Source organism: Fulmarus glacialis, unplaced genomic scaffold (assembly GCF_000690835.1).
Source record: "Fulmarus glacialis isolate BGI_N327 unplaced genomic scaffold, ASM69083v1 scaffold5016, whole genome shotgun sequence".
NCBI classification, from domain to species: domain Eukaryota; kingdom Metazoa; phylum Chordata; class Aves; order Procellariiformes; family Procellariidae; genus Fulmarus; species Fulmarus glacialis.
The window spans coordinates 1-10,592 of record NW_009216115.1 but is presented as its reverse complement, the minus strand read 5'-3'; the positions used below and the strand labels follow the sequence as shown (position 1 = coordinate 10,592).

General features: G+C 41.2%; 1 protein-coding gene across 1 annotated transcript in view; it reads right to left on the bottom strand.

Annotated features, from left to right (window-relative positions):
- Positions 1–10,518, bottom strand: part of MIS18BP1 (MIS18 binding protein 1) — a 26,803-nt gene extending 16,285 nt beyond the window's left edge. The window contains exons 1-6 of the mRNA XM_009579169.1: positions 10,444–10,518; positions 9,829–9,895; positions 7,536–7,661; positions 5,791–6,320; positions 3,954–4,030; positions 1,787–1,917 (exon numbers count right to left, since the gene is read on the bottom strand). Coding sequence (XP_009577464.1) covers positions 1,787–1,917; positions 3,954–4,030; positions 5,791–6,320; positions 7,536–7,661; positions 9,829–9,895; positions 10,444–10,518 — 1,006 coding nt within the window. The remainder of the gene's footprint in view (positions 1–1,786; positions 1,918–3,953; positions 4,031–5,790; positions 6,321–7,535; positions 7,662–9,828; positions 9,896–10,443) is intronic.
- Positions 10,519–10,592: the final 74 nt, after the last annotated feature.

The window sequence follows — 10,592 nt, the reverse complement described above, 5'->3', positions numbered from 1 at the left end:
CTGCTGTGGGGCTGCTGGGACACCGACCACAGAAAACACCTTTCCAGGAACACAGCCTGTGCAATTAAATAGCCTGTACTGTCCTTTGCACAGCTTCATCAACAGTGACCAGGGGATAGGTTTGGTGGCACACTTGGAGTCCCGGATTGCTAATAACCACTTTTGATAACAGGGCAGAAGTAGGTAAGTGCCAAACCAGTGCTCTTACTGCAACACATTTCATTAACAATTTCAGTGCTTTGAAGAGTCACTTGGAGTATCAGTACACATCAGTCAAGTATTTTCCACAGGCAAGTAGTTCTGCACTGTTGCAGCGTTGTTCACAAACGGATGGTGCCACTGCTGACAGTGCCAGCCGTTCCTGGCTGCCAGTACCACCGGCTTAGAGAAATCCTCAGGTTAGACTTCAGATGTGGCATTTCTCCTCTCTACCTACATTAGCTTGTCTTTAACTTTTCTTTTCATTCATTTGTCAACAGTGAATCTGTTCAGGGTATTTCCAGGGTATTTTCCATGAGCTTGTCTTTAACTTTTCTTTTCATTCATATGTCAACAGTGAATCTGTTCGGGGTATTTCCAGGGTATTTTCCACACCGAGCCTATGATTTTTTTTTTGTGTGTTGGGGGATGTTGGGAGGCGAGGGGGAAGCTGAGAAGGAAGGACCTTTTTCCGTAAGGGCTAAATCTGAAGATCAGAGGAATTGACCCAGCACAGTCCATTAATTCTTAGGCTTAGGAAACCTCTAGTACTTGAGCCACTCTGCTCAGAAGTCTCTTGCTGTCACTTTTCCTTCTCAGAATATTAAAATAAAAACAAATATAAGTATTTAGCAGAGGAACTAATAAAAAAATTCAAGTCAGAGAGCAGCCAAGTCAGGTATTTATCAGAATGCATCCCAACACTGCAAATGAGAAGAAAAAAATTAAAGCCATAGACACATCTTTGGATGCCTTGTGCTGGGCCTGAGAGAGCAAAGAGTGCATATATGTTCCTTTAAAAAGAGTGTGATCATGCACACAAGGCAATCTCTATTAAGGCAAGCATTTGTTACATCTATGCCACAGATGATCTTTACGTTCCTAGAGCTGCCTGTAAGCACTAACATGGCAGTTCATTTACTAGTGAACATGACAGAGGATGCACGTGAAGCAAAAAAAATAGAATAAAGCCTAGCCTAACTTTAACTTTGTGTGTAAATTAAATCTCCTTTAAAATTCCACATGCTTCAAAACAATCCAAAGCAGGAAGTTTTGCTGGATTTGGTATAACATACCGCTTAGACCCTAAAGATGGTTCAGTTTATTAAATGATAAAGCACTGACACCGTAACTAGTCTGTCTCCAGAAATGCCACGTGGCATTGCAGAGCTAGTGGTTAATCACTGAATACTAAGTCTCAGATAGAATGCGAACACCAGAGTAATTTCCGTAGTGTATAAACAATCCCCATTTGAAAGTCTTAGAAGTATTTAAATGCCAAAACATTGACCAAAATTACATAAAGGCAATCTTAACAAAAACCAATTTCTTTAAAAGAATGTACCCATTAGCCAACTTCATGCTCCGAGAGCCCTCTCTGTAACTGCAGCACCCTAAAAATGCCAGCTACAATGAACATTAGATAGTAATTAGAAATCTGATGCTGGAGTCACTTTCCAGCATGTGCTGAACACCCACCAGGCCCAATTAGCAGGATAAGATAAAAGGTTTTCTTCAGCAGTATGTTCAATCATAAATCTAAAGCCCTTCTCAGTTTGTAACGTTACATTAAGAATCATCTTCTTACCTTCTTTTCTCATTGAAGTTGAATCTATATTTCCCTGTAGCAAGTAGATACTGCCAGATGATGTTTTAACTTGGTTGTGTGCTATGCGTTCCACAATCGTATTACTATGCCAAGACAGATCTTTCATATCTCTAAGAAAAGACAGATAACATGAAGGACAGAAATAAAACATTGTTTTCACCGAAGGAATTTAAAACTACAATATTGATATTCCATACAAGACTGGCAGTGTTACATATTTTATGAGCGATATAGAACCTGGCAGGATGTGCTAGGTTTTCTTTTCTTAGCTGGGAAGAGAAACAGTTCTGGCCTTGTCTAATACTTGGGCAAGAGACAAAACGAATGTGTCAACTACTGCAAACGTTAGTCACAGAATATTAGCTTGACATTAGGCTGCAGAAGCAAGATGGACTAACGGGCTCCATCCAGCTCATTATTGCAGTGATACCATTATGCAAGTTACAAAACTACCATTGTACAGGTCAAATGTATATTTTCCCCAGGATTATTGTATTTATTTCTGACCTTCCTATTTCAAGACAAGAACAATTGAAGAAGGAGCCCTAATATGTGCAAAAATTGGGAGTTGTTAAGAAATTATTAAGGGACTTCTCCATGAGAAAGAAAAAACAGACCCAAGCATTAAAGTAGAAAATCTACACAGAGTGTTGGGGTTTTGGTTTGGTTTGGTTTTTTGGTGTCGGGTTTTTTTTTTTTAAATATACTTTTACAACAGTAACCAACAGACCAAACTACAGAACGGTATTAAGGACTGAAACCCAAGACGACAATGAAAACATTCAACTGCATAACTTGTCACAAAATATTAACAGCAGTCAATTCAGAGGGTCTATAAAGCAAATCAAAATATATTATGTGTAAGCAACACGTATCAGATACACACCAACACAAATGAAAAGAGAACATCTTGCTAGTAGTGAAGGGTGCAAAGTGAGAGGATCAGTTGTTACCATACAGCCATGAAACAAATGTCAATTCCTACTACAAATCCTACCACGGAATATGTAGCCTCCTGACATCTCTCAGTAAGCATACTGAATTATTTCCTTTCACAGTGCTATTGCTGTTGAGTGAGGTTCTGAGTTTTCAGTAGATAAGTAACTATATGTTAAGTAGTTACTAACTACAGAAATAGTAGAACACTCTTCTCCTAGGGTATACTCTCACAATGTCTTCAAACAACTTTGTTGCAAGCTAAATCACTCCTTTGTTCTGACACTTGTTTTCCTGATCTTATAGCTATTTGAATACAATCTGACCAAAAACATAACAAAAAAAACCGCAGAGAACGCAGAGTCAGTTTTCAGGTGGATCAGCTGCTGCCATGGTTCACCATAGAGATGTAGGAGTAATAGTGCCGTCACAAATGATATGGCAGGAACGTATGGCTGATGGCAGTCTGCACCAAGTTTGACTTAAAGCAGCCACAAAACAGAATTTTTGTGAAATGAAGTAGAAGCTCATAAGACCTCTAGTCAGCACCGGTTTGGGGGATCTACCCAACAAACACATTTGTCTTTATTCCTCTTAAGCTCTTTCATCGACTCAGGACTGGACTTTGAAATAATTATTTAACCATTAGTTTCCTGTATGTAGGCACTCTGCCTCTTGCACACATGAAGGAATTCACCTCTTCCTTGATAAAGAAGTATAAACTATAACATCACTTTGTATTTACCAAAGGCCAAGAGTAAGTTCCGTCAAGGTGCAGCTCCCATGACCATCTAAGCCAACCTAAGCCAGGACAACCACGGTTCCTTCTCCCCCACCGTTCCTCAGCCTCCAGCCGTGCAATCCCTCAGCCCCCCCTGCACCAGCTCTGCCGTTCTGCAGGCTCTGAAGCAAACGGGTTCGGCATGCTTAGTCAGAAGATAGATAACTATGTTTAAAAAAAATGGTAAGAGCTTTAAGCACTGTCTCAAGGGTTAGGATGCAAGCAAAGGACCGTGTTCCCTGTGGCTGGGGAGGAAAGCGGCAAAAGTGTGTGGAACTGCTTCCAACAGTTACCAAGATATTCCAAGAATACAAGTCTCAAAGCTACAGCTATTCAGCCAGGCAAAGATGGTATAGCCTTTCCAGCTCAGGTGCTGAAAGCCCACCAACATGTTTTACATTGCATTTAAATCAGAAAACTTTTTCTTACTTCCGTTTTCCTTCAACACATATTGCAGTGTTACCATCCATCACTTTAATTCTCCAACTGGTTAGGCAGACATTTTTCTGTTACAAAAAAAGAAAGTCATTTTTAAATTAGACTAAGCTATGCAACATCACCAAGGCATTAGCAAAACAGAAATTAGCTGTATGGCTTGAGAAGATATTTAGGCACCATCCTCCAGACCAGAAAAAACTGAAAACAACCATTATACACATAAATGTTGAAGCATAATCAAGCTGGAATCTAATGCACAAGTGAAGACAGGAATTTAAATTATAGAAACTTTGAGTAGTTTCATGTTGACTTTCAGAAGACAAGGTCATTGGCCAAGACCTCCAGCAAATCCAAAAACCTCCTCACAAAAAATACCAACACTATGCCATACCTCTTACACTTTGTCATCTGTCCTTTGTTACTGTTCAGAAAAAAGTTATCCATGAAAAAATAAAATTGTATTTATTAGCTACGTTATTGCTAAAATTTAGACAGTATTAAAATGGCTATATCTGATATTGCAAACTACTGACACACATAGAGCTGCAGTACCTTCATTTTGCATTAAATAGCCAGCAAGCCAGTTGCACTTGAGTTGCAGTTTGGAAAACTACGTGTGAAACATACGACTTTGTTTTAAAAAAAGCTTCTCGGAGAATAATTTTTTAACATCTGAAACTATCACTGTGAAACTCACAACCTCAGTTAATAAACTACAGATCTTTTCTTTAATGATGTTCACCTTTTGACCATCAGCCTTGACTTTACTAAAGATCTTATCAATGGTTTAACCCTGACTGAGGAAAGTTACCTGACACGTAGAGCCAGCACCTACTCTATGCTCAGATCTGTGGCGTCCAATAACATCTCTTTCAGCATCTTCTACTCAGCTAGAAATCTTTAATATTAATGGATATCTGTTCCTTATCTAAATCAAAGCTCATCATAAAGGTAACTTTTTTTTTTTTAATATAGGAAAACATATCAAACATGCTTGACAACACCGAGGGAGAAGGAAACAATTAACTTTCGTAATTTGAAGAGGACTGCAATCCTACAGATATCTCCAGGGAACAAAGGAAACTCAACCTTTGGGAAGGTACGCTTCCACCAGTTTCCTAGGCTAATCACTGAGGAGGGCGGCACGCTTCAAAATACACTGCTTTCCTCGAGATTTATTCAGAAAGTTGTAAATACTGCCAAGCATGTATTGAACTGAAAATAAGATCTGCAGGCTAGTCTCCTAGGAAAAGATTCTTGTCCCACTTAATTCAGCAGAGGTTTAGATATTCTGTAGGAAAGCCAAGGCTTCTACCTCACTATCAACTGTACAGATTCAGTTAACTTTAGAACCATCCCTAGCCTACAGCTAGGAAAGATCTCTCCTCCTTGGCTTTGTGCAGACAGCCAAGAGCTGGATTGGCCAGTGATTTGTTTCATGTCCATCATACAAACACATGGCAATTAACATATTAAAGAGATGACGTAGGAGGCTCCTTCAGGTAGAGAACTCTTTCAGCCCATACTGTGGCTTGTGAATACTAAACCAAAAGGCCTTCTTTTATTAAAAAAAAAAAAACAAAACAAACAAAAAACCAAAAAACAACAAACCCCAACAAAAAAAACCCTGAACATTGTCACCTTGGATTATGGGTAAAAAATAAATCCTTTTGATGGGAAAGCATTTACCAGTACAATCTAATAAAATAATAGTTCATTCTGAGCGCTCATTACTTTTGACAAGAAAAAAAATAAATAAGTCGCAACTATGAGCTACAAGCAGCCCACAGGAATGTATCAGTTGCCCTAAAGTATTAAGTTCTCCCACCTCTTTGTCTGCTTTGCCAGCAACTTGCTCTGTTTGAGGTTTATCCAAAGGGACCTTACAGCCTTCTTTCGGCTTTTGCTTCCTTGGAATGTGGACTTTGGGAGAAGAGAGCATAATACTACATAAGCATTGTGAGGGCTTTTGAGAATTAGTCTCCAGTATCTTTTCTCCTCCATGAGCAGCTTCCTTGTTACTTGGCTGCAACTCTCTTCTGTCTTGATGAAGTTCAGTATGTTTTGCTTCTCCATTTCCCCACCTTTCTCCTGACTGATCCCCATTTTTAAAAGGGGCGGAGTTTAAATTCGCAGAATTAGTCACTGTATTTTGAGACATTTCATCATCAGCATCCATTGATTCCATAAGGAAATTATCCTCATCATCTTTATCAGTGGCCACATACTCTTTATCAGTGGCCACATACTCTGTAGGATCATTCCTGAGCTGCTCAGCAAAAGCAGATTTGACTAATGGCTTTTCTGTAGTTGTGGAAAGAGGAATGTTCTGCTTCACTGGGTTTGAAGGTGTTGGATCTGCCCATTAAAAAAAAAAAAAGATAATAACAAAGAAATTAGTGACATTTGAGAACTAATAAAGAGACATTCATAAAGTTAGCTCCACTTTTAATAAGAGGAGGTTGTGTTGATTAGCATTACAACAATTGTGAAAGCACTGCCTATTGCAATTGTTAATATTAACAGGAAGCCACTCTTTGAATTTGTTCGGACTAGCTTTTCCTCACCACCAGATCAATACCCCTGCTGTTAAAGACTTACAGATATCCCACTTTCCCCCAAAACCAAGCTAATGCACACCATATCTATTAATAGTATATCTTTACCATTCTTCCTATCTTCTCTTTAATGAATCCTCCTTGCAGAGAGAAAGAAAAAAAAAAAAAAAAAAAATCTGTTTTCACAAAAACCAACATCTCAAATATTTTCATCTTTCCAGACTTCAAGATCTGGACTTAGAATCATAGAATCATGGAATCATTAAGGTTGGAAAAGACCTCTAAGATCATCAAGTCCAACCATCAACCCAACACTACCATGCCCACTAAACCATCTCCCTAAGCAACTTCTAGCCATGCTGCCGCTATGCTGGGAGCTACAACCATTGGGGTTTGAGTTTTCAGATAAATTAAGTTCCGTTTTGAAGTTGAACACTACTAAGACTTTGGCATGCATCATTTTCTTCATCTGCATTTTCAAAACTGAATTATAGGACAGAAGCATATACAGAGTTGCTATCAAGTAACAATATGGAAAAAAAACAAATACAAGAGAATTTGTCACGGAACTAAGCCTTTTCTCTTTATGTATTAAAAGCTAAGGCGGGGGGGGGGGGCGCAAAACAAAGAGCCAGCAAATAAGAGGTTTAGGATTTTGCCACCAAGTTTCACATTCAAATGGCAAAGTGTTACACCTAGTCTCTAAAGAACTCTCAACCACATCAGGAGCCTCAAGGTACATGGCTTTCGTTGTCAGAAGAGATAGTGCACTCAAACGGACTAATGATGGCAAGCTTCAAGGTGAGAAGCCCACAGCCCTAAACCATAAGTCTAATGCCATCTCCAGGTTTAAAAAGGCAGATTTGCAGGTTTCTTCTTCCATTTTCCACTGCATGCAGACTACAAAGAAAGAAGAATGATACTCTGCCAAAGCACACAAGAGATTATAAGCAAGAACAGAAACCCTGAAGTCAAAGGAAGTTTTTGAAGTGTTTTTAAGAGCAATACCAAATACCTTTTTGTTGCTGCTGCAATTTCCGCTTTACTCGCAAGAAGAACTTCTGAGGAGATTCCAATACAAGAGGGTCTACGGCTAGTGCTTTCGTGTTTTGGTTCTCAGGAATCCGAGTAGAAAATAATTCTGGAAAATAGTAATACAAAAAATCTTGGAATTTGGGGAAGGAAAACATTTTCACGTCGGGGGCAGGGGAAGCAAAGTACATACTTCATAAGATACTAAACTGCACTATAAAACAATATGCTTTCTTTTCGTTCCCAAGATGGATGGGCAATACGACCCTTCCCTTTTCATCAGGGGGTTAGCTGTTATTGCCTCAGCTGCATGCGAGAAACACCCTCAGGTGTATGTATGCATGTCTGGATGCAACCCAACCCACAGGAATCAAGAGGAGCTTGGAGGTGCATACAAATGGGGTGTGTTTCATAGTATTAAGGTCTAACAAGTAGCACCAATACTAACCCCTTTTGATATTTGATCAAAAGTCATTATCAATTTGTGATGTGATGATGCAAGGGCAAAAATATATCTTTTGGAAATCTGTTGTTAAAAAGGAAGTAAAACTTTAGGAGCTTTCACTTTTTACAAAAATCATAGAATCAGAGAATAGTTTGCGTTGGAAGGGACCTTTAAAGGTCATCTAGTCCAAACCTCCCGCAATGAGCAGGGACATCTTCAACTAGATCAGGTTGCTCAGAGCCCCGTCCAACCTGACCTTGAATGTTCCCAGGGATGGGGCATCTACCACCTCTCTGGGCAACCTGTGCCAGTGTTTCAACACCCTCATTGTAAAAAATTTCTTCCTTATATCTAGTCTGAATCTACCCCCTTTTAGTTTAAAACCATTCCCCCTTGTCCTGTCAGAACAAGCCCTGCTAAAAAGTCTGTCCCCACCTTTCTCATAAGCCCCCTTTAAGTACTGAAAGGCTGCAATAAGGTCTCCCCGAAGCCTTCTCTTCTCCAGGTTGAACCACCCCAGCTCTCTCAGCCTTTTTTCATAGTAGTTCCATCCCTCTGACCATTTTTGTGGCCTCATCTGGACCCGCTCCAACAGGTCCATGTCTTTCCTGTGCTGAGGGCTCCAGAGCTGGACGCAGCACTGCCGGGGGGGGCTCACCAGAGCAGAGCAGAATCACCTCCCTCGACCTGCTGGCCACACTGCTTTTGATGCAGCCCACTGAGGTGTCAACTGCACCACTCAGCTTGGTGTCATCTCCAAACTTGCTGAGCATGCATTTGATCCCACTGTCTATGTCACTGATGAAGATATTAAACAGTACCGGTCCCAGTACAGACCCCTGCAGGACACCACTTGTCACCAATCTCCATCTGGACATTGAGCCGTTGACCACTACCCTCTGGATGTGACCATCCAACCAATTCCTCATCCACCGGACAGTCCATCCATCAAATCCATACCTCTCCAGTTTAGAGAGAGGGATGTTGTGTGGGATCGTGTCAAAGGCCTTGCAGAAGTTCAGATAGATGACATCCGTAGCTCTTCCCATGTCCACTGATGTAGTCACTCCATCATAGAAGGCCACTAGGTTGGTCAGGCAGGACTTGCCCTTGAAGCCATGCTGGCTATCTCTAATCACCTCCCTGTCCTCCATGTGCCTCAGCATAGCTTCCAGGAGGATCTGTTCCATGATCTTCCCAGGCACAGAGGTGAGGCTGACAGGTCAGTAGTTCCCAGGGTCCTCCTTTCCACCGTTTTTAAAAATGGGTGCAATGTTTCCTTTTTTCCACTCACCATAATAATGGTTTAATCTCATTTTTATTGTATCCAACAGAAATACTAAGAGTAACAAGTGGTTTTATGTTGCAGCACGACAACTTAGGAAGACTTTTTCTTACCTAACCATAAAACGAGGGCACTGCCACCCCCACAACTGCAAGTTCTTTTGAGAACCACTTGATAAACCCTCCCAGTGAAAACAGCATACAGCTGCCCATGCTAGTGGCCAGGTAAGACAGGCTGAGCAGTTAGCCTAGTTTTCTGCAATTATGTCTTAAAATGAACACAGACAAACTAAGTAGGTCTTAACCCCCACCCAAAACTGGATAAAAGTTTAGTACAGGAGATTCATCAGTACTGTACTTCACACAGGAATACATGTAGCAATGAAGCATAACCCTTCTGATAAACCAGCCGGTATTTCATTGGGTCTCCCGCTCTGGGTGATCATAGCATGAGAATAACAGAGCACTACCGCAGGACATCTTCCTCTTTAAAATATCTCTGTTACCTTTACAGATGCACATGAACCAGAAGGAAGGCCATTCCTACCCGCCTGTATCAGCCACAGTACCTTTACAGGAGGGGGCACAGTGCCCCCAAGTTCACATAACGCCAACTAGTCAGACACAGGAGATGCACTGGAAAAGTCATCAGACCGGAGTGCCCAGGGAAACGACCCAGGACTTCAAACCCCAGACAGTTCTTCCACCAACCTTTCTCCTTTCTGTACTGACTGTAGGAGTAGTTAAAGTAATTGTTTGTTTTGATTTTCTTAACTTATAAAGTGTAGTTCTCTGTTGATGTTGCAAAGGGTCAATCCCATTCACAAAGAGAACAGAGGGAGCAGTTAAAGCCAGACTGAGCAAGAAAGGGAGAAAATACCATGGGAGGGGTTCCTCTAAGGTAAAGAAAGGGCAAGAGAAATCAACTATGGTACAGACACATTTTAGCATTAAAAAAACCCTCCATCCAAACTTTTTTTAAGAAAAAATCCCGAACATCTGGGGGAAAACCAGTACTGTTACCAACGTTTTTTACACCCGTGAACACACACTGGCTGCTTTTCCCAGACCCTGGAAGAGTTGCAAGCGAAACACAGAGGAAGTCATACCGAGCTAAACCTTAGATACGAGACAGCTTTCCCGCAGAAGCAATCGAACAAACCTTTTTCTGGCCGGGTACACCCACCAGGCACCTCGGCGGGTCTCTGCCGACCTCCTGCAGTGGCAGGTTTCGCATGCCTTCGCCCCTGCTCCGGGGGGTTGAGGGTGGGAGTCAGGATCAGGTCGCTGCCGCAGCTCCTCTGCGGCGTC